This window comes from Balearica regulorum, chromosome 3 (assembly GCF_011004875.1).
Source record: "Balearica regulorum gibbericeps isolate bBalReg1 chromosome 3, bBalReg1.pri, whole genome shotgun sequence".
NCBI classification, from domain to species: Eukaryota; Metazoa; Chordata; class Aves; order Gruiformes; family Gruidae; genus Balearica; species Balearica regulorum.
Genome location: NC_046186.1, coordinates 104,047,818 through 104,073,071, shown reverse-complemented (window position 1 = coordinate 104,073,071; position 25,254 = coordinate 104,047,818). Strand labels below are relative to the sequence as shown.

Genomic DNA, 25,254 nt, shown 5'->3' with positions numbered 1-25,254 from the left:
GGTCATTCCTAGCACAGTGTCAGTGCTAGGCTGCTAAGACAGCAGTCATGTTCTTAATTTTTCCAGCAACATATGAAAGAGGATGTCTAACCATAGCCAAATGCCATTGAAAGTTTTCTAGTGAATGTCATGTGAAAGTATCTGTTATCTTTTGGCACTGCAATTCCCAGAAGACTATATATGCTACCATCTGCGCAGTAATAACTAGAGGAAAGCACACTGCTATATTTTGCTACAGTTAAGCTTCTCCCAGTACTAGAATGAATTCATTTAAGCTAACTGTTATCTCTCTGCTGCAGTGCAGGACAATGTAGACATATCTGTATTCCTTTTACTTTAATATATGGTACTTGGCAACATTTACAATATTTAACATTATGTGATTTAGAAAGCAAACATGAAGTTATAACTTCTAAAGGTCATCAGCTAAGTTGATTTTCCTTCTCATAATACCCTTCAGGGTATTATGAAACAATTTGACTGAGGTCTACTGCCTGACTCACATTTTTCACTTACTTTCATGTAAAAGTCTGCATGTTTGCAAATAAAATGGTACACTTTGTTCACATTAAACAGGTTTTACAATGGCAAGGCAGGGAGAGCTTTTATGTACTGACCCATTACATATAGCAGAGCTGTAATGCCAAATCTCACAACTTCATAGTGATTTTCACAGTACCTGATGGTTTTCTCAAATTCCACACTCATAGAACAGTGTTACCACTTGAGCATCTATGATGTCATTTTTAATGAACCATAAAACATTATGAAAGGCACAGCAAATTAGTCTAATTTTTATATAGCAAATGTAATTATTTTGGGAGAGATCTGTCACATTTTTAAATACTGCAGTGCTACTTGTAAGTATGTGATTTCACAACAGTGGCTAATTACCAAACTGAAATTATCAGCTAGATCCCAATTTTCAGAAGTGCTAGGAAACCTTATCTCATATTGTCCTGAAAACTTTGAAGTAATCAACACCCCCAAAAAACCAGGCATTTTTTGCATGGCATGCAAGAAATTACACTCAGAACTAAAGTCTGTTCTCTGAAATTTGGACTCTACCATATAAACCAGACCACATTTAATTATAGATTTAGGCATCCAATTATTCATGCCTAAAGAGTACAGCCAACAATTAGATTCTATTGTCTATACCTAAGCATATAATTCTCTGATCTGAGTACCAGATCTCTTCTTGAGTAGCTAAGCACAATGCTAGATGGTGGTGAGGCCTCCCACCACCAAGTACAAGTAGGCTAATGAGTGCTGTATCATTTTGGGTATCATGCAGCTGAAAGATTAGACTAGTTTGTCAGATGAGGCTGTAAACATTTCGCAATCAGCTAGTTAATTGGACAAGAAAAGAATAGCCTACTTGCAGAAAAGAGGTGGAAAATGTAGCTTTCTTGAAACGCAATGTTGTGTTGATCTGGTTTGAAGGCAGTAGGAACTATGCAGTTCAAGGTAAAACACTGGCATTGAGCTTCACTGTCAAGGTTAAACAATTTAATGGTTTCATGTAATGAAAGTGAAGGTGAAGAGTCTGAAAAATTTGAAACAGGGATAATAATAAGTAAAAGTTTCACACAGCTTAAAACAAAATCATGATCACAGTATGAGGAACTATGGCTTTTAAAGGGAGTATTCTGAGTAGGATTCATAGAGGTGAAGAAGATCTTTTATGACACCATGATGAAAACTACATAAATCTATGCATAAGCTGACAATATAAAAAATAATTCTTATATTTCTTATGCACCATAACTGTGCTGAGTTCTGATGCTGATAGCATTCTAAAGGATGTTTGAAAGTCTGCCCAAAATGGTCACAAAAATCTTTTTAAGCATAGAGACAACATCTTGCAATGACCTCCATTGTTTATGTTTAGCATAAAGAATACTAGGACGTGGGTAGATTTAAGTATGGATTCTGGATATTAAAGGAGCTTTCAGTCTAGTAGAGGAGAATATAACAAGAACCAATGGTTCAAAGATAAAATCAAACTATTTCAATGGGGAAATACGGGACATACTTTGAAGACCAAAGGTCATTAACTGCTGGAGTAGAATAAAATGGGTATTTTCTATATCTTGATGTTCTTAAATCCATACTAGATTGTTCAGCCAAAGCTTAATGAGTTTTTAATAGAAATTGTTATACATTTGTTATTGATAGATATGATACTGGTGATAGATCTAAGTCAGAGTAGACCATCTGATTCAGAATAACATTATTTTGAGCATCACTAGAAAAAAACCACTTTTTTTTGTTATTCCTCATTACTGCTCTAGACTGTAAAAATAGAAGACAATTAGGTTTTCCATTTTCTTCTCTGAGTGAGTACTTAAGAGTACTAACTCTTCTTAAGTAACAGAAGGGTCTATTTATAATGGTCTAGAAAATCAAAACATAATTAACTGAGACTATTAATTCCTTTTTCTTTTTTAATACCTTCTTTCATTTCAGACATTTTTTCCATTAAAACAAACAAACAAACAAAAAGATTATGACAGAGTGTATACTGCTTTGCATCTCATGCAATTCTATGATATTTCATGGGATATTATAGGATACACCAATATAAAGGGAAGGACCATAATTTTCCACCATAAAAACATCCGAAATGTCAAAGAAAGATCAATAAGCCTTCACATCCTCAGACAAAAATCAAATCGTGAACTTGCAAAAATGCAACACATAGATACTGTACTTCTGAAAACAAAACACAACTGTGGTGTGGCTCTTTCTAAAGGTCTTCATCACTGTAGTCTCTATTTCTCCCACATAAATGGGAAATGAGAAAGGCAGTCTAGCCTCAAAGGCCTTCCATGAGGTAAGGCAGTGCCAAAGAACACCTTACTTAGTTTGGTCTTCCTTAATATTCCTGCTGTCTCTGAGCATTTTGTTAAAATGTGAGGTATACCACTTATTTAATAAGGAGTTATGAAGTACATGAGCAGGTACTGGCAATTTTCTAGTTGCACTCACATACAGTATCTTATACTATGACATAGTTTGTGGTAAATCAAATGGACCGTTGTGCGTTAGTTAAAAAAAAATTCACATGTCTTGATTTTCTTTTGTTTCTTTGAGGAACTCAAAAATAAGCTACATTCAGCACGTTTTGGAAAAGCTGTATGTGTAAATTAAGTACTCACTGATGTATCTGTAGATACACTCACATACGAGCTCAAATATTCAGATAGCACAGAGCAAGTGTAGTTACATAATCGTTTGTATACAAATTGCTTTTGCAAATAAAAGAAATATCTAATTTTCTAATGTAACACATAAATTCATGCATTTAAATTTTATACTTCATTATTAAACTGAAAATTGCACACCAAAAAGAACCATCACTTTGTTTTAATGACAAAAGCACTGCGTTAAGTGAGTTGAGTAAACGGCACATAAAATTTGTCATACTTCTAATGACCTAAACAGCTGAAATGACTAGCTCTCCAAAAAGCACATGAAAAATATTTATATACTTTTTCATGAGTCTTTAGTCTTCAAGTGGTAGAGCTTTTCCCTGATAACATAGTATAGCCTGTATATAGATGGCCTGTCATGTCTCTACAATTAGATAAAACCAGAACTGCTATAATTTAATCAGTTACAACCTGAAAATTATATTTTGAAAATCAAGTTTATTAATATGTAATCTTTAGGTAATCATATTTATCCTCCTAATTTACACAATATTTATGATACTCTACATGTCCTTGAAATAGGGAACAGGGACACTACACTATGAAAAAGTGGCCTAGCTGCTGGAGTTCATAAATTTTGTTCAGCTTTGGATGAGTTCAAAGAATTGCCATGTAAGAAAAGCCTTACAGAGGGAATTTATCTGATTATGGCAGTAATAATTACCCAGCTGTTTATTGCAGATAGAGAAATAATTCATGTAGGCAATAGGCCGTGGTGGCAATGACACTCCGCATTTAGTAAATATGCAAACTGTTCACTTCTAATTAACCAAGCTAGAGGATGCCCTTATTAAATGTATAAACTAAAAGTGCCTTCCTGACAAGTGATGAATTGTTACATTGCACAAACTCTTGCCACAGAATTACTGGAGTGAACTTGGGGCTTAACTTCATTAAGAGATCTTGTGGGATAGTTAAATGAGGATGGACAGCATAACAAGACCTACCTGACAGTCAATGATATGTTAGAGCTTAATGAAACTGTACCTCTTCCCCATTTCTACTTGTTTTACAGTGAAGATCCTACTTCAGACAAAATATAAGAGTGTGATGTCTGTCTATATAAGAAAATACAAAATGCTAAGATTAGTCAGTCTTTGTCCACAGAAAATGCTTTGTGACCTGTCAGTAATTCTACAGACCTATTTCAAAATTTAAAAAAAAAAAAATCTATCCAGATACTAGAGTGCCTGCAAAGCTCACAGGTATAAAACTATTGTATTCTACAATACTATGTTGTCACACCTGTTTTATTCTACCTTCACCAAAAGTAATCAGCTACACCACAGACTATTTGGTCCAATGAATGACTGCAAGGATCTCAAATTTCTTTCTAAACAGATTAAAAATTTTCCTTTGGATACAAGTGAAATAAAGCTTAATGTTACTCCTAATGGTGTGCTTAGTGCTGTACAAAAATACATGAGAAAATATAGCCTTCATATTTTTAAAGACTGCAATCTAACCAGGTACTTATGTTACTTATGTTATTCACGTTTATCTGAAAAACTTGATCTGTATTAAACAAAACCAGTGAAAAGCATGGTAAGACTGCTTTCACTTGCTCAAGAGAAACAGGAATAGAATAAGGCACATGAATCTGCATTGGAAATTCAGCTTACTGTGTAATCATAATGGTTCCTAGCTTAACCTCACTGCATTCAGAAAGTGCTTTCCTATGGAGTTAAAACAGGGTATTGCCTGCTCTATAGCTTCAGCTAGTTCATTTCAATTTCAAAAAGACAAAAAGTCCATCTAAAATGTCTTGTTTTGCAAAATGTATTATTAAAAGGCTACAGTTATATAAGCATATATGCTGTATAAAAATATATATGTAAATGAAACTGTCTTAATATGTATAAAGGTAGGCAAATATGTAAATGCAACTGTGTTAATATGTATAAAAGTAGGCAAAGAGAAGACCTAAAAATGGACTGATGTGTCAAAGAGGTTTTTCATGCCTGGAATCTGTGAAGAAATCTGGAATTACGGACAATGCTTTTAGGAAGGAACAACCATCACAAAATACATGACTATAGAGAATATTTTAACCAGATATGACTCCCTTTAAAAAGTATTCTTTTAAAGCTTTTCTGCGGTCTAACTCCCACATAAGTTAATATGAGCATCTTAATATTGTTCAATGGAAATTAAGTCAAGTCACAGAGAAGAATCAACTAGCTAACTTCTTGTATCTTACTCATCCTAACAACATCTGGTTTGTAGCTGTGGAAGTACTCTGAGATCTTCAGTGCATTAGAGCTCTAAGTTTTCTACAAGACCTAGCAGTTAGACCTAAAATCCTCTGGAAAAAGCATAGATGTCTCAAATCATGTGCCCTACCACTCAAAATTAATATTTAAATAAAAGAAAGCATATTTGGCACTTGTCGCTATTTCTATGGCTCCCAAAGAAAGTTGACAGGTTAAGTTTACATTCAGAAAATTCTAATTACAGGTAAATAAAAGCATAATGTATTTCCTCTAAATATCTTTGAAGACAAAGAAAAGAAGATGGGTTGAAGATAAATTAGTTAATTAAACATCAAGTGAAAGACAACATTACAAAAATGAGTTTTTTATTGTCGCAAGAACTCCAAGAAGCTGTCTGAAAGGCTTTGGCACTAATTGAAAATAGACTACAGAATCAATTGCTTCTGCAGTCAATGAGGAGGAACATTTTAATTGAATTATAAGACAATATATACATTCTTCAAAACACTTTGACACTTGTGAAAATGGCCAGCACCTGGACTTATCTTTATCAGAAAGGAATAGACAGATGGAGACTGAGCAAGTTCTCCTCATATTACTATGATAACAGACGATTTATTTCAAGCCCACTTCATGGAAAATAGCAATACCTCAAAAGTTTTAAGAAGCAAAGTGCTTCTCATGTTAAAAGTAAATAGACCTCAGTAACACTCTAGTAATCAAGAATAAGCTAGATACTCTTAGTTTTTTTCAGTACTACATGCTCAGGCATATTTGCAGAAAAGCTAAACATTGGATTAGATCACCAACAACAAGTAACAGTACTGTATTTCACTGTTCATTAAGATTATAAAAATTAGACTTCACAAAGGATTTGTGAATATACATATTGCCAAGGAAGTGTTTTTTATCACTTTGCATTATCTATTTCCCTGACATTTCTTGAAGACCAAAAAGCTTAAATGATGACTGTGATACTAAATCCGCTGATAGAACAGTCAAACTTGGATGAAAGTCACACACTCTTCAGGGCCACTCTCAAGCCAATGGCAATGGAAAGGAGAACTTGGTGTCAATCCTCTCAGCGTGTGAAATTCACAACTTATAATCCTAACAGTCTTTACATACACTCTGACACTTGCTAAAGCTAGACTCAGTTCTTGGTTTGCTACCTTTAAGTCAATGTTTATTCAATAGCCAAGAAAGCTAAACTACCTGCCTTGATTACACAAGAATTCAGATGCCAGCACTTTGCCACTGCTTTGTTATTTTTCTGATACTGCTATCTTACAGAGTTCTGTGCCTAGGGAAAAATTTAAATGATGCCATTCATCAGTAAATGGAGCACTACATCCCAAAATCTAACCTCTAATTGCACACCTGACATATAGCAAAGTTGCTTTACTGTAGTTTAAAGGCCAGTGTGTAGATAACCTTAGTCAAAGAACTGCAAGTTAATCACACAGTTGGGCAACTGACATCATCCATAAATTCTTCTGATATAATGGCACCAGCATACTAATTTATGTATGAAGTGATGTCCATTTGCTTATCATGGATTGGAAACTGTTTCACATGAAAAAAATTCTAATGCATCATACAGACTTATAGCCTATGCTAATTGCTTTGGGCATATTTCCCCTTATAACCATTTTGCCAGCTTTTAGAAATGTTAAATGCAGCTTTAAGAATGCTTCAAAACAAGGTATTTTCCCTTAAAATTAAATACACTAACTTCACTGAGAAGTAATGGAATTTATTTTAATGTATGCATTTATATATGCAATTACCCAACTAATCCATAATCAGGTAGAATACAGTAAGCATTGGTGTTTATTGAAATACAAATGGACGCTATAGATGAAGACTTATTACTAAAATCTAAAGTAGCAAAATTTTGTAAAATAAATACTTAAGAATATGTTTCCTATTTGGTTTAGAACTTCCTATATCATACAGGAAAACCAGAATTCAGCACTAACGAACCCATTTGACCATTACACTGAAGCTAACCTACACAAATGTCAAGAAAAATCTGAGTATGTCTAATATATACAGAGTTCAGGCTTCAAATTTGTTCTTTTGCCATCTGTCAAGGGATTCTTCGAATCACTTCTCAACTTAACTTCTGCGGACTCTACTGGGGATACCAGCAGCCATCACACCTATTGGATCTGTAGCAATGGGAAGTCATGGGAATGCTGGAGGAAAACCCACCCACTCTTGAGCCAGTCTGGGAGCTAAAGCTGACAGTTATCTTCAGTTCATACAAAAAGAGTGCTGTAAGTTAGGATAAGCAGTCTGTTAAGTGAGTGCAAACTCACACATAATATGACTATTATTATGTAATTATATTTTAGGTCAATTTCTGTTAAATCAATTTCTGTTAAACTTAATTACATCCCTCTATGGCTTTAAACTGGGGCAGCTTCTATTAAGTTTACTTTCTCCTGGGATTTTCACAGTAAAGACAAATGATAAAGGTCTGGCTACTAAATGAAGGCAGCTATTAAATAAGGACGGCTTGTATTAAAGCTGAATGGTAAAGATGTGGCTACTGGTTGAGAAAACCCCTTAGTAAGGGAAGTGTCTTGTATTAAAAAAAAAAAGAAGAGGGCAAAGGAGGAGAGGGAAGGAAACAAACTTGGTTCAATAACTTATATAATACTGTTATAAGACATTAACAGAATGGACATCCAAAGTTTCATGGCAACTTCCTCTGAAGTTTCTCTTAGAAACAAGTGAGCGGTAATTTGATACAGTCTCCTCCTTAATTAAAGACAAGAAAATTAAGCACAACTCCTGGCTCTGGAGACCAAGAGGTAAAAAAGTATCTCAGAAAGACTTGTAATGTGATTTCAAGTAGTTGTTGATAAATAAAAATTCTGACAGCATTATTCTAGAAGATAAGACTGAGAACCATATATTGTAGTTCAGTTTAGAATTATGCCATAATTCCAGAAAAAAAATAGTTTAAACAAACTTTTGAAATTATAAACTTCTAGTGTGTGTTTTGTGATTGTTTTGGGTTGGGTAGGTTGGTTTGGTTTTGGTGGGGTTTTTTAATGGTTTGGGGGCTTTTTTTTTTGGGGGGGGAGGGGGGGGCACAGGGTTATGCCACTCTGGAGTTCTTAAAAATAAGTCTGTTCTACTGTGGTTCTGTTGCTATTTGTGGAGAAACTTGGTTCTTTACTAGCACTGACACTGCTGTAATGTATATATTCTGATGGATACAGAAATAAGACAAACAAGAAAAAAAATGCATTACTTCATGTACCATGTTTGTGTTGTTTTGTGGTGGTCTAGAGATGTGAACACTCAAAGCCAGCCTAATCTGAGTGCACAAGCATATTAGTGGCTCTGTCTGCCGACATGTAAATTTCCATAATGCTAGTGCTGGAATAAACCCCAGCCATTTCTTAAATGCACTCCTCCAACTTCAGAGAGTTCCTGGTGTTTTTTACAATGAACAACTGCAATAATTTTATATATACAAAAAAGTTTATGAACAATGAAGTTACATTCTTCCACATTTGATGTGATGGTTGATGAAAATATGCACCTCCACCTTGTTCAGTATTCCTCACAAGAAACACAGTGGACCACCTTGGGGCCAATGTAGTTGGCAGCAACTTTGCCCAATGACAGGAAAAAATCTGTTTGGCTGAGGGCCTATGCCTGATCTTCACTAAACATCTGTTAGATTTCATAAGAACAATGTTGAAGATAACATACATATTAGTTTTCAAATGTACCCCAGTAAAAAGATTACTGCAGTGATTCTTGATTGCACTTGAGAACTGATGTATTTTTAAAAATGATACAATCCATTTGAACCAATTCGCTCAAAAATACATTTTTAACTTTTTTTTTAATCTGAAAGATGGATTTTCTAACCTGATAGACATATATTTCTGTGAACTCCAGAAGGCAGAACTCAAATTAGCAGAATATCACTGTATCAGATGCCAGGTAAGAGCTCACACATACCAACTGTGACACATTTTGATGTACTTGAAGTCATATTGCTCACCTTACTTGTTAAAGAAAAACAGCAAAAAAGTATTTCTTGATTAAAATACCTACCCAATGCATAGGCTTTATGGTTTTTTTATGACCTGGATCAAATACTAGTGAATTTGATGAACATGTCAAAGTACTGCAAGACAAATATTTTTGTAGTCCTCCAAAGTTAGATGTACCCAGCAGAGATCTATTGTGGGTGTGGGGAAATAAAATACAAAGCTCCCATCAATCTGTGTTCAGTACAGCAGGAATATCACTTGCTATCTGGTTTTGTTCACACACATCAAAGGTCAATCATCTAACTGACACGTTATGAACTTTGTTCCAGGTTTAGGCACGGAACGGAGAGTGATAGAACTATTACAAACAGAGAAGCAAGTTGTGTCTCTGCAGTTCATCCAGTTATATTCGTTTTGGACCAGAAAAGTTATGGCTTCATTTACTTTCCAAGATCTGGTCTAGTCTTCCTCGGATTCTGCCTTTTCAAGAAGAGAATGTATTTCAAGGTTTTCAGAACAAGAAGGTACAATTGAAGAGATGGTAGATTTTTTAAGTCTGGTTTTGCTATGATCTACCTTTCTGCATAGAATACATTTAAATAAACAGTAATGAAAAACTAGAGGTAGGCAATCATTAGTACACTTCCTTTTATGTAACAATGTAATGTATGAGTTATAATGCTATGACAAAAATGTAGCATCTGCTGTAATTGTGGAAAAATAATATAAATTAATAAGTAACATCCAAAAAAGTTCAATAATTCTTTTCTTCCTATAAAACTTGCATATGCTGTTTTCTGTATCAGTCTTCTAGATGAATTATCTTTGCCGTGTGGTCTAGATAAGATTTCCAGAAATACTTTTTCACTAGACTCCCTTATGTTTCTACACTTCAGAAAGCAAAGATTTGTCTCAGGCTTTCTGAACAGCAAAAACTGGATGGATTTCATCCAACATCCTTTCACTTACAATGAGAAAGTAATGATCATGGTCACCCAGTATTTTCTGTTTGTTTCCACTGTTATCTGAAGAAAAAGTCATGGATCAAGACATCAGATGTGCTAGAAGGAAATAATAGCCTCTATTTTAGAGAGCTTTCAACTTAAGTACAGGGAAAGACAAAGGACAGATAGCAGAAACAGAAGGAGAAATAGAATAGGAACATGTAGCAATAGTTCGAGCCAGAAATCTAATAGGTGAATTAATCTCTTCTGTAACTATGAAGAGTCTGCTTCACCATGTCCACACCACACCATTGTTTCACAATTAATATTCATTGTATGGCTCATGCATATAGCTTAGATCCCCACATCTGCACTTTCATTCATTGTCAATAATCAATTTTTCAAACAAATTCTGAAAAGAAAATTTATTTAGCTTGTGTATACTGAGTAAAAATAATCCAGTTCAACAAATGATATTTAGGGCATGATAATCTATGAGTTCTGAGCACAGGTGAAGAGCCAAATTCGGTTTTATTAAATTGGTATAAACCCAGAGTACATCTAATTAATTCAAAGAAATTATTCTGAATTCCTAACAGTGTAAATGAGAACAGAATGTGGCATGACATGCACAGGCTTAGGATAAAGAAAATGATGACTGACACGTATATACACATATATAGAGAGATATTTGATAATGGAGGGGATCCTACACTCAAAGAAATAGTTTAATTAGTGCCATAAACTTTTTACAAATAAAAGAAGAGGAAATGCATGGTTTACCACATGGAGTTTTTATCATTACCTGACAATCTCATTATTCACAGAAATGGCTTCCAGGTATTTCTTCAGTGCATAATAATTATGGATATATTTCCGAACATAATAGCCTCGCCACCTTTTCTGAATCTAGAGGAAATAAATATTTGCTTAGTATATTTCAAATCAAAAGTTTTTATGCATATCAAATATGTGTTGTATTTCCCAAATAATATGATTTCCTTAAAAGTGATATCAAGTAGAAGCACTGATATGTTTCAATGAAGAAAATGAGAGAGAACTCTTCAGTGTATCTACAGGGAGTTTTTTTCTTTTTTTTCCTTTACATCAACCCTTTTCTTTCCAGAACTAAGGTACGACGGTGATAAGTGGAGTGCAATCCATGTGTTTGTGGTATTGGTTTTTTTCTTACCCTATCTCTTATTCCAAAGAAGCATGTTAAAAAAGGAAAAAAGTGTCATGTTTTGTTCTGTTTGATTCAGGAAGAAGGCAAGGAAAGAAAAGCTGCCCATTGCCCACACTATCAATCAACCTTTGCACTCAGTGACTTCGAGTCTGTATCATCAAGTCCTGGGAGTACTCTTCACTAACAGGCAAAATTCTCTCTACTCCTTCCAGTTCCATTGCAGTCCAATTCTGTACCACTGTGATAACTGACAAAAGTTATTGCAATTTTTTCATCTCCTGCTCTTTCCTGAGCTGAAAACTATAACACACTGGAGCCATGTATAAGCAGACTAACTAAGGCAGGGTTGCATATTTTCATACTTTGTCTTTGGTACCATTTTGCAATCCAAAAAGCCAAAACTATTCTTTAAAGTAAAAACTAGCATTCAGTCTCAACTGATGGCACCTTGTGGTGCAGTAGTGATTATTTCTCTATGTGATATTTAACAAGAGAGTAAGTATCACAGGAAAGCTTTCAGTAAGTCTTTGAGTGATGTGTCACCAAGAAAATAAAATGATGCACTAAAACTATTAGGACTAATAAGAATTCACTTTTAGTGTTAGCACACTATTCTATTTCCCCTTTGTGCATCACCATGTATTTTCCTCTGTACTCAAATAAGACCCAGAACTAAATAAAATAGTTGGTATTTTCTTTTACCTATGGGTTGTTGTTTGGTTTGGGGTTTTCTTTGAATAAAAAGGGTTTTGACCTCTAGACATTGTTATAATATGAATAAATAACAGTTATGCGAGCAGCTGAACATGGAACAAGAAAGGCGAAGCACTGGACATGCTTTTTTGCACTAGGTGATAATAAATTTCATATTCTGCAATTCCACTTTCTCATACAGAAGCTTATTGCGTTAAAAAGGGATGGAGACAGAGCAAAGAATGAGTATGCCTTCAGAGATCTGGGATTAAGCAAAATCTGTTGCATGTGAATAAGGATCTTAGCTTTGTTTTTCTGTTTGGCTTCAAAATTTCTCAACAAGAGCAACTTGGCTCCCATATAGCTGTCTGCTCATTAATGCAGGATTATGGTCCCTTTGAAACTCTTTCTGACAGCCTTCACTTCACAGTTATAAATGCAGAACTGGGTATTTGTGGGTTAAAGCATCTAAAACTCAAACTGAAAGACAAAAGACTCAAATTGTATAAAGCTATAATTATCTCCAATGGGCTCAGTGTACCAATTAAATGCTGCATTTTACCTTTATTTACACCACTTTCTGTTCAGAATGACCTCACTGATTTCAGCTGAATGAAACATAAGTAAGAAAAACTGCATTATGTCTCAAATTATTTTATTCTAGTTTTCTGTTACCCTAATACTGTGTGTCACAGATCGCAAAACTGAAGACTAATCCTTTTGGAGAATACCATTTTATGCAAAGCTTCTGATGCTGTTCATATTTTCAATGTAAAAGTTCTAAATGTTTGCTTTTATAAAGAAGCATAATGTGTTACTACTATATTTCTTTTCAATTCCAAGGTGAATGTTTAAAAAATTCTTGAAAAAAAAGAGATAAGTGTGCATGCCCTTCAAAGTAATTAGCAAGTTTCAACAGTGATTGGTACAAAACAATTATTGTCATTGATCAGCACTGAACAGATAATTTTAAACAAAGTCATTGTGTGCTCAGCAGATTACAGCTTGTTAACGGGCAAGTTCTAAATGACCTCTTAAGCTAGTCAAATCAATGATGCATATTCCTCATTAAGTAACATCAAAATGTAAGTGGTCTTATAAATAATGTTTATTTTAAGCACTAAAACAAATGGCAAAACCTTGATATATCAAAAGCCATCTGCTCATGGAAATATTTTTTCCATAGGATTACTTTTGTTGCTGAAAATTTATAGCAAACTTAAATATTTTTAGAGAGAGAATCATATTCTGAACTAGTACTCAAAACTGAAATTGATTAAAACAAGTTCTCTGATTTAATTTAAAAAGGTGAAACTGATAGTTCTGGTTACAAGTAAATGCAATTCAGGGAGACAGAGATGTAAATTGACTTCAAAACTATGAGCATGTGTACGCCCTCATTGATACTTCAATCGCCAGAATTGAAAGTGCCTTTCTAATCAGTGACTATAAACTGAAATAAATATTTTAATAATACTATGAGGCAAAATGAAGTGGTTAATTAGAAAACTATACACAGTTATGGTTATATTTTCAGAACACTGAAATATATTAATCATGAAGCAAGCTCACAATGTGTGAATATGAGGCACTGTTGCCTTAGGAAACCTAAAGTCTGGCCACATATCTTCCATGAAGAAACTCTATATTCTCTACTGTCCTGGACTTTGGTTAGTTCTTCAAAAAACAGATGACAGCAAAAAAAAACCCATTCAGTGTTTCAGAATGGCAGCATTTTAAATCTGCTCTGCAGATATGGCTGCACAAGATTTAGACAGAAAAGAATCAGATTCAGACATTTGCAACTAAATAAAGATCTGTTCTATTGTTTTCTACTGATTTAAATTTCCATTAAAGAAAAGGACATGACTGAAAAAATGGTACTTTGAAGATTTATATCACCTAATGATTCAACATTATATTTCCATTACAAATGAATGGGAACACATTCAATTTCTTTTAAAAATGAAAGACCAAATGCAAAACTCCGTTTGACTAGAATACATAATTAGCTCTGAAATTTGGTCTTCAAATGCCTTCTAAAAGTACACAGACAACTTTTAAGAGATGGCTTGCATCTTGTGTTTTCTCACTGATTTCAGTTGCATGAGTATAAAGCATTTATCCCTTGTGGAATACTTTCAAACTAGCTAACTAAGGAATAAACTAAAACAAACAATCAAAAAAGTGCATTTCTGAGGAATTAGATTGCTTTTAAACACCTTTGGGTCTCTAACATGCATCAAATGTAAGATTCTATTTTGTGCCTTTGAGAGAACCAGTGCTAAGTCCAAAATCTGATGGGAACATATCTCTTGCATCTGAGTTATTTTGGAATCAGAAAGGCCACAAAATTAAAACCCATTCTGAGAATCTTCCTATTTTACAGGAGTTTCCTTGGGTTACCCTTCATCCCTACCACATTCCTACATTTGGTAGATTTCAAAAAGTGAGATTCCTTGCCTAAAAAGATATAGGCCTCTAAAGTAAAGCAGGTTTATTCCACAAAATAAAAGAATTAAGTAAGATAAAAAGACTTCATCCCAAGAATTATCTCACGTCTTTCCTGGTTTTGTTTTACATTTTTGTTTGAGTATAGTTCCAAAGTTGAGGAAAAAAATGCTAATTTCTAATTAAATATATTTCGCAGTTTTTCCCATAAAAAACTTCATTTGCTGTATAATTATTAAGGTTCAAGGACTGTTATACTCCTCTTCATCTAGCAAAATTCACTCATAATATCATCAATGAGATCAGTGCAGTTCCACCTCTATGTTTAGGCAATGAAATTGTCCTGTTCTCTCTGAGTAACTCTTTTGAGATTCAATACACCAGATGTCATGTACTAACAAAAGAAAAAGCACAGCCACATCAACGAACATAAAAGCCCTATAGTTTGTCAGAATTGTAAATATATGTCTACATTTGTAAGAATACTTGCAGATCGAATGTCTGGGGTTTTTATCAGTACTGTATATGGTAAGCTACAATGAACATTGAAATGGGGCAAGACACATGTAGATGTCTTAAATTCAGCTACAGTTTTCAAATACAATCCAGACTACTGAGTGTAACTTTAATTTTTAACTATGTACTATTTCCCGCTGTTGCCATCAGCATATCAATCAAGTGTATATTATTCTGGTTTGCTCATTTTATTAAAAGCAAATTCGGAGCACAATTGACTTTTCATTTGTTTAACAAGTGAAGAAATATTTACCCTGACAGCCATTTCATTGTAGAAATTCATCTTCATAATAAAATATGCTGTCTGTGAATCAAGGAAAAAAAAGATGGCATATATTTCAGTTACACAAAGACAGTGCTCCTATTTTTACATATAAAAGATAAGAATCTTTATACATAATACATAATAAGAGTTCTAGGCTTAGAGAGAATAAAATCAAACTTTGTATTGAAGAGATAGGCTTCCTAATACATAATGCAGGCTTAACCAGAAAAATCTATGGTAGTCAAACTAGGAGCTAATGGAGATATATGATCATAAAATGCTCTCCGCTGAGTTTGATAATCAATGGTGCTCTACTGAGAGTAGAATAACAAAGCAGAAATATTCACAAGTGCTGGTGACACGTAGTATTGTATGATTTATTCACTGGGGTTCTTTTAGCCAAAACTCACAGAAACATAAAAGGAATTCATATTTCAAGACGCCTGGTTTAATGAAAAATTCAAAGAAATGCTGTCTTCAGTCGAAATCGTTCAAGGATACGGATGCAGTGATGGAGCAAAATTGTGCCTTCCAACCATCTGTACTAAATGTTATGTACTTAGCTGCCTCCCGAGTAATCCTTGGGAATTTTGTTTCATTTAATATTCATTTTAACATCATAAAATCATAAATACAATGATACCATGTTATAGTGAATCCCCTGATATAGAAAACATTTCCTGAAGTCCTGGTTTCCTTCCAATAAAGTAGAATTCGTCTCATAGTGAACGAATCCCCTATTATACTAAGCAATCACTTGGCAGCATAGGTTATTTTAATGGATACATCACTTTAAACTAAGCTTTCACATCTGTTCCGCCCTCTAATTACAAATGCAAAATGAACATAATTCACAATTGTATCATAAAAAGTAAAATATAAGTACTTTGAATGCAAGAGTATGTCCTTTATTTAGCACAACATGCAGCTTTTATGTGTTTCTCATGTTTTAGACACAAATCAAAGGCAAAAGTGCTTTCCCCTGATATAGTGATTTTCTCCCCCATGGCAAACAGGAATTCACTATAAAAGGGTTTCACTGTAATTAGTGTTATTTGAATTGCCTAGTCTGATCCAAAGCAAATTGTCTGTGGAGAGCAGCAGGACTGGATTATTTATCAACAGTCTGGGCAATTAAGAAACAGTTGGCTGCAATATGTTATTTACAAATGAACACAATGATGCTACTTCATTTTAAATTCTCTTTCTTCATTACATTAAGCAAGGCATAATTCCTGCAGTTTAATTAAGGTGCATTTTAGATGCTCACTTTAATATCATACCAATCTACTAATAATAGAAACAGTAGAAAAGATGTTTCTTATATGAAAGAAAAATGCAGGACTGTTTCAAAAAAGTTTCATGTATATGTGTAGATGCATACAAACACACACCTATACATACATAGATATATATATATGTTTTTGAGGGAATCATCACCCCAAAGGTATGAATTAGAATGAATAGTGGACTCTATCTCCCCTTTTGTCTCCATAAATGTTTTCTGAGTGATATTAACTGTAGATAGCTGATATTGGAATGAAATAATGGTTGTCAGGTCTAAGTATATTCCTAAACTGTTTGATTAAATTGATACAATTTTGCTTTGCAGTTCATCTTTTCTTTCTTTGGAAGGGCATGTAAGAGTTGCCGCACCACCAAATAGATAAAGTACATTTTTAATGGAAAGTTCTAAGCTTAAAAATGATCATCAGATTTCTGTCCATCAATGATTAAACTAAACAATCTCACACCTTCTTGTTTATTCTTCTCATATTTGAAGGCTGTGAGCGCTTAGGTCTGAAGGCACGCCATTTCACTGAAGAACCTAAGTTGGAGACCTAACATCGTTATGTTCTTTATATCATCAATACTGAATGATAGTGGGACCACTTTCCCTCTGAGCTTGGCAAATTATTGAAGAACTCTGCAGTTGCATCTCTGACTATTATTTACAGACAGTCAATGGCAACTAGGGTCCTAACTTGCATAGCTCACTTAGGTGTGAGAAATCCAGGCCTTATCCTACCACTACTTAACAAGATCACTCACAATAAAAAGGAAATGACACATTCCTGCTTTTACTCAATGTTGTTCTAAATCACAAGTCGGCCAAATGCAGAATTGCTCCTATAACTGTCTTACAACCTTCTTCTTGCGCCAAAAGTCAAAGCCTGTGTCACCATCTAGGTCCTTTAGCAAATGGATTTGCTCTCTGTTTTCTAATCCTGATTAGAATAATATGTACTAATTCTGCTATTACAAGTGATGGAGAATGTGTTCATCCCTGTTCACAAAAGCATAGCCATAATTTAGTGCTTCAAACCAAGTTAAGATTTATGTGCTTTTCTAGTAAACAAAAGGTTCTTTCCTGAACTGGGGCCTTCTTGTCCAGAAGACTCCTTTCTTATGCTTAAGTGGAATTTCCTGCATTTCAGCTTGTGCCCATTGCATTGCCTCTCATTCTTTCACAGGGTGCCACTTCCAAGGTGACGCTGCAATGACGACTCTCTGGGAAGAATTATCTTGCCATCTCACAGACATGCAACACCTCCACTTCTGAACCATGAAGTCTTTGTATCTGTCTCTGATGTTAATATACAGGTCTCCTTACTAGTTTAAGTCTACAATTCCAAAATATATTTGAAACCCTTTGTGTATAAAATGTTGTTTCTCCTAAAAACATCTTTGGGGATCACCTACAAATGTGATCTGATCCTGATTGGTGTTTTCTTTTTCTTTAAACAGTTAATAGAAAGTGACAAATTCAAAGGAGAACCAGAAATTTGACTGAGAGTAGATTGAGAGAAGGAACCATCACATGGTCTAAGTTGGGAACAAGCACTTTTTTTTTTTTTAGAGCAAATAGGCATTTGCCTAATTCTTATTGGACTGGGACTATTTAAAACTGCTTACTGAGTTGAAGCTAAACTACATCACGTAAAATATTGACTTTTTTCAACTGTATCTCCTTCAAAAGTGACCTCAAAATATGGCCATGGTGCATGTCAACTTCTCTTAACAATGAAATGTTACAATTCCCTTTGCTTAACAAGTGATTTCTTGACTGAGAAATACCGTAAAAAGAAACAGTGATGTGTTTCATTCATGTGCTCGTGTTTGCCTGGTTTTAAAATTAATACTGTCCTGCAGTTCATGCAAGACTTTCAGAATCCAGTACAACCAATGTAACTAAGTTATTAAGAAAACGATAGGAGTGTAGTTCTTAATTTTAGCTTGAGATTATTATTAGGAAACAAAGCTTTATACTAAAGCACCTATATTGGGAATATAGAAAGGCACATAACTTTAGTCGTATAAACACCATCAATAGTGGGGTTTTTTTTAACTTAATGTATTTTAACAATCAAAGGAAGAAGCACTAGAAGAGTAACAAATGAAATGCTAGTAGTGATGCACATATGGACAGGCAATATGATGAGCCTCAGCCTTTGTTATTTTCCGCATCAGTACCACTCACATTTCACAATTTTGAATATAATCATTAAAATGATTTATTATCAAGTAATCATGGGTATTTTGTGCATATGCTTTGCCTTGTTTGCTGGCAGCAGATACCAATCCAATCATTATCAGCGGACAAATTTTAAAGTGACCAATTTTTTTTGTATTTAAGGAACTATCACATTAAATGTATCATTGTGTTTCATAATCAGGAGTCATCACAACATTTGCAAGAGTTCAATGCAAGCATTAACTGATCCCTTAACTTAAAAGTTGTGTTAAGCTGCTGAGAAGATTTTTGTTTCTTTTTAAAATATTCCAAATTCAGCCATTGATCAAGTAAAGATAGTGTAACAATGAATATAGGGAATGAACTTGAACTTCATATTTAAGTCCACACCAAAACATACAATACTGAATATAGTGGTCTAAAGGGAGAAAAAGGTGCCTTTTTGTCTGCTACTTGTGTAGCTTTCAGGTTAGCTTCCAATCAGGCTGTTCTATTTAGTCCTCTCCAATCAGAGAGACAGCAAGCACAAAATGAAGCATTTGAGGAAAAAAAGGTGGTTTCTATGCTGATTGCTGTACAATTCATAAGCTTGCTGATGAGATTCTGTTTCTCTAGAGCCCTGACTAATATTTGATAAGTACTGGTATCCAAAAACTGGATGAGTTCATGGTCTGATTTAGAATGTGTGTATTATATGTGGGCTTGCACAATCTTTCACCCTACATTATTCCACAGACCTCAGATTTGGCAAGGGCTTGTCAGTTATGTCTATTTGAAGAACTACATATGAACCAGGCTCTACTGGTTAAAGTCTTTTTTATTATTATTTTCAGAAATATATTTCAAGAATGGAAAGCTAAGGGGGTTATATGATGCTAGCTATCTCAGCTTGCTTATTAAAAGAAATCTGTGCTCATTTGAAAGACTCTTTATCTTAAAATGTAACTGTCAGAGTGGTTTTTTTAAGCAGAGAAGGCAAAAGAAGAAAGAAGTAAAAAAGAGATGAGGTAAAAGACCTCCAGTTTCACTGATGGGTAGAACAACTGAGGTTGGCAGGGACCTCTGGAGCTCCAAACCATTGCTTAAAGCAGGGTCAATTAGAGCAAGTTGCACAGGGCCTCGTTCAGTTGGGTTTTGAGTATCTCCAAGGATGGAGACTCCACAAGCACAGCTTGTACTCTGTGGGCAACCCATCCCAGTATCTGATCACCCTCAGAGTAAAAAAAGTTCTTTCCTGTCTTGGAGTGGAAGTTCCTGTATTTCAGTTTGTGCCCACTGCTTCTCACTGGGCACCAATTCCAAATGCCATTGCAGTTGGCTCTCTGGGAAGAATTATCTTGCTATTTCAGCTACGCGGAACCACTCAGAACAGTGCAATGAATGATAGGCACAGTGGTGATGTATTCTTTTCGTATCTTATCTGGACACTGCTGGTTTTACAATGTGTATATATAAAAATAAGTCTCTGAAGTGACATCATTCATTTAAAATAGGAAACCGATTACTATCAACAAAGAAATTAGCATTTGAACATGGAGCAGCCAAAAGATAGCTCCTTATAATTTGGCAGGATTGAAAAATATGTAAAATGGCCACCATCAGACCTTTGTCCTCCTCAAGCCCTCTTAAAGACCTAATGATCAGATGCCAAAAATTGACATGGTTCTTATTCTCATGAAAAGCACAGAAACACATACATCGCCTTGTTTCTGAAATGAATTTTACCACTCTACAATGTTTTAACTGTGAAAAAATGTAGAACTTGGGGGGACGTCATGAGATGACTTTACCTAAAACATTGCCTGAAGCATATGTAAGCTACCAATGATAAGCGCTTGTCTAATTTCCTCTTAAAAACTTGCAGGAGGGGGAGTTCCACAACATCTTTTGGCAGTATATGTCAACGTTTCACATGAATTTGATTTCTTCCTTCCCTTTTCCCGGTAGCTAAATGGATCCTTTCTTTTCGTTGACAAATTTTAACATACATTATCATGTGTCTCCTCTTCTACAGAAGCTTTTCTAGATTAAACAAACCTTCCCTAAACTCAGGGACAGTACTCAACCGAAGTCCAACTTTTTTTAAAGCAGAACCCAATCCAACCATGCAGCTATCTGCCCTGTATTCAAAAATCAGTCTTTTAGAAGGTAGACTGAAAACCATAGCCTAAAAGGATGACTTATAATTTATTAGTTAAGCCAGGTAAGTTGGAACAGATAAAATCTTTAATTAGATTACTGATAGACTTGGGAGAAAAACAGACAAGCTTTTAGGCACACAAGTCCTGCTACTTGAAAACATAGTTTAGTAGGAGGTATGGACTTTAGCCTGTAATATATGAGTTATTATGGCTCAATATTTTTGCTTTTTCTTGACTTGTCTATTTCGACTGAAACAAAACAATTTAACAAAATTAATCAAGAATAAATGACTAATGGGTTTAAAACTGCTGTGAAATATTAACATAAATTGATAAATTAGTGAAGTAAACTACATATTAAAAACTTGCTTTTTCTTAATCTCCTAAACCTGTTAACAGACGTCTAAGCTTATGTGCTATCATACAATTTTGCTATCTTCAGGTCCACCAAGGGAATTAGATTGACTGTGACCTGCTGTGTGTCTTAAGGGAAAACCTCAAATACTTCAAGGTTCATTAAGTAAGAAATTTAAACCACTAAACCGTAGAACAGCAATGTGTAGGCACATTGGCTTATTTTATTTTCAGAATTAAAAGTTCTACCAGGAAAAAAAAACACCTTGAAAAGCTCCAATCTGCAGTTAGCACCATGCAGGCAGGCTTCTGCATGAGCAGATCTCATTGGTGGTATGAAGACTAATACTATAGAGCTGCAAACACTTCAACACTGACTTAACTTGACCGTTATGACTAGGCTTACTGAAATTAATGGTGCTTTTCATGATAGTAAAGTATGTGTCTGTGTGTATAAAAGATCAAATTTCAGCTTTTTAATTTCAAGATGAGTGCATGAATTACTTCATATGTATTCTATAAATAATCAAATTTTTTAAAACTAATTTTCTACCTCCACCATTTTTCTGAAGTATCTTCTGCTTCGATAACCTCGCCACCACTTCTGTATAAAAATCACCATTTTGGTCAGATATCTAAAATGAAATACATTAACAAAATAATGATTGCTTTGAGACTTTACGATATAAATTTATTTTTTTCTAATATTAAAAATAATATATAGTGTATTATATCCAAACAGAAATTCAAGCATATGAGTTTGACCAATTGGGCTTATGATCATAAAAAATGGGGGAGAGTCTCCTCGGAGGAGGGCCCAACCATACTGCTTCCAAAAAATTTATATGAAAGTCAATATAGCATTTTACAGAACAAAACAATTGTACATGATCTCTGTTTTATAAATTGAGAAAATTATGTACAGAAAGATTTTTTAAAATTACCTGGTCAAATCCAGCAATAGAACTTACAATTTTGTACTATAAGAGCTCAGTTACCATACACTCGCTAGGCAATTTTTCTGAAACTTCCACAATCACAGAGATAAGAAAAGTCTCTGCAAACAGCATGTCTGAGGGACATCTATTTTTTTTTTTCTAGTCATGACAAAATTTGTTAAACAATACTGTGTATCTATTCTGAAGATGCATTACTTCCATGCTGCTTATTAGCATGGAATAAGCATTGTCATTTTAATTGTATGCAGTTCTGAAAATCAAAAAATTAGTATTTCTTACAGTGGCACAGTGTATATTTAATTCTATTTAAAAGCAGAATAGCTGTTTGGTTTTGTGGGGTTTTTTCCCCAGATGCTCCCATTTTATTAAAATCAAGTAATACCATGAGAAATTCTTGGGAAAAAAAAATTTAGATTTAGTACAGATTAATAGGCTTAATATACTACCTCAGATAGGCTCGGACTCGGCATCCTCGAAACCAGCTCTGGATTTTGACAGCAGCTTTGTACTCTATTTTTCTGTCTTCATCTATAGATCTGAAAATATTAAAAGTATATTAATACTTGTCAGCATGGTAATTTAGTCCCAAAGCAGAAAAATTCTTATAAATATGTCTTACTGTTGCAGTTTGTGATCTTCTTCACCAGATTTTTCACTTTTTAATTCTACATAGTTAAATAACAATGCAGAAAAATATAATATACATTAGTTGCATGTTATGAAGATAACAAAGATAAAGAGTATCTCAACTCGTAGATGTTGTAAGGCTTGGGAGAGTGTACTTCTTGTTCCTATACAATACTGAATATCCATGTCAGCATGTCATGGGCTTCTTCTGTTGTAAGTGAAATATATGGATAATGCTTTAATGATAGTTAGTTCTGAATTATAACAAAAATCCTGTAGCTATGTATAAAATTGTGTATCTACATGAATGTTAAAAAAATTAACTGTGGTCAATATTACCATTAAAAATATCAACTTAATTAATAAGCATATATTAAGGGTGAGATATAGTTCAAATACATTCCTTTATGACTGATAAAAAATATTTTGTTTATTACCTGAACAGTGATAGCATCAATAATGGTGACAGATATGCTCCTTGTCTGTAGATTTCTTTAATGAATACAAGCTGATCTTACAGGGTGAAAGTAGAGGATTTAGACCTTTTAGCTAGTTTCTTAGAAAGGAATTTAAAGAGGAGGAATATGAAAAAGAAGAGGTGATTGAAGGGAAGCGAGATACAAATGTAAGTTAAAACTATTGTGAGTTAGAATAATGAAGGCATAGGAAAGAAACTAGATGAGGAAATTTCCAAACTTTAGAAGGCCTGGAATGTCAGGATGCAAAATCTTAGTGTGGCTTAAAAGGAAGTCGGGAATTGGAAACAAATGGTGTTAGTAACTGGATAGATTCCAAAGCCACGACCATGGGAATCTTTTACATGGAATTATAGTAGTCAATGCAACAGCTTATTGAGTCTTGGCAGGACTTTTCACAATGGGAATTCAAAGACACGGATTTTGGAGATAATGTAGAAATGAAACTGGCAGCATATTGGCACGTGTTGCAGACAGGCAAGGAGGGAACAAAAGGAAACAAAAGAATTAGAAAATATGCTAGGGTTGCAGCAGTGATTAATATAGATGCTAGAGCAACTAATGAAAAAGGGAGGATACAGAGAAAGATGAAAAATTTGTTTTTAAGTTACATGAGAAGAAAGGTTATCTAGAAAGAGATACTGGTGAGGCAGCTGAAGATGCAAGACAGATGTAGGTGGAGAATTGATGACTTCAAGGAGATTTTCAAGAACTATTAGCTGTCAAAGTTTTGTGTCAAATGACATAGTATAAGGAAAAGGCATGTGCACAAGTGGGAAAGAAGCATAAGTAAAAGGATCTCATCAGAAAGTCAGAAAATAATTCCAAGAGATAGTCCTTGCTTGCCTTCTTTTTGTGACTCTGTCTATTAGGAGAATAACATTTGTGACAAAGCTAAAAGTCATGCAAAGAAAATTATTACTCTAAAAGAGATTAAAGAAAGAAATTAATCTGGAAGAGACTTTTAAGAGAGTTCAGGAAGAAATCATTACTATGATGAGTTTCAATGCTGAGAACCTAGCTATAAGATCACCTCTGGCTTTTATTTACTTTGTTTGTTTGTTTGTTTGTTTCAAAATGTCAATAGCTGTCAAGTCTTTGAACTTAAAATTATATTTTAATTTTCACTGGGTTTTTGTTATTCTATTTTTATTAGGAACATATTTACCAAAGTGTTTATTTTGTTATGCCTGCCACAAAAGAATAATTAGCTTACTATTAGTTAGTTTTCTTAACTAGCTGATACTAGTTAGGTCTCCTAACAAAGTGTTGTGTCAATATTAATTGCCTCTGTAAACACCAACAAGATTAATTTTTATCTGATAAATTAGGATTATCCTCATTATATTTCTTGAAAAACAAACCACAGATTTAGTACCAGAGATCAAGAAGCATTAGCTCCATTCATTTTGTATCATCTGGTGCAACATGTGCTCTCAAATCACACTAAGTGGACACAAATTTTCATCGTCATCTGACATGCATCAGACCTGTCCGGTACCTGGAAACTGTGAAAAATAGACTTTTTTACCTAATACCACAAAATAAGTTGATATCAAAGCTGGCATTTATGCTAGAGAGCTTCCTTATTCCTTTCTTGTGTAGCTTCCTAGACTTCATAGGAAGCACACACCTCCAGAATACTTTTACCTAGAGGTAAATATTTTGATTAAAAAGGTATGAAGGATTTGGCCCTGGACAGGCAGCCATG

The 25,254-nt window shown here is 34.3% G+C and overlaps 1 protein-coding gene across 2 annotated transcripts in view; it reads right to left on the bottom strand.

The window, feature by feature from the left end:
• SPATA17 (spermatogenesis associated 17) overlaps positions 1-25,254 on the bottom strand; it is an 88,461-nt gene that overhangs the window by 60,277 nt on the left and 2,930 nt on the right. For both annotated transcript variants that reach the window (XM_075749283.1, XM_075749282.1), the window contains exons 2-5: positions 22,887-22,976; positions 22,035-22,116; positions 15,500-15,550; positions 11,206-11,309 (exon numbers count right to left, since the gene is read on the bottom strand). In XM_075749283.1, the coding sequence (XP_075605398.1) occupies positions 11,206-11,309; positions 15,500-15,550; positions 22,035-22,103 (224 nt within the window). In that variant the 5' untranslated portion in view covers positions 22,104-22,116; positions 22,887-22,976. The remainder of the gene's footprint in view (positions 1-11,205; positions 11,310-15,499; positions 15,551-22,034; positions 22,117-22,886; positions 22,977-25,254) is intronic.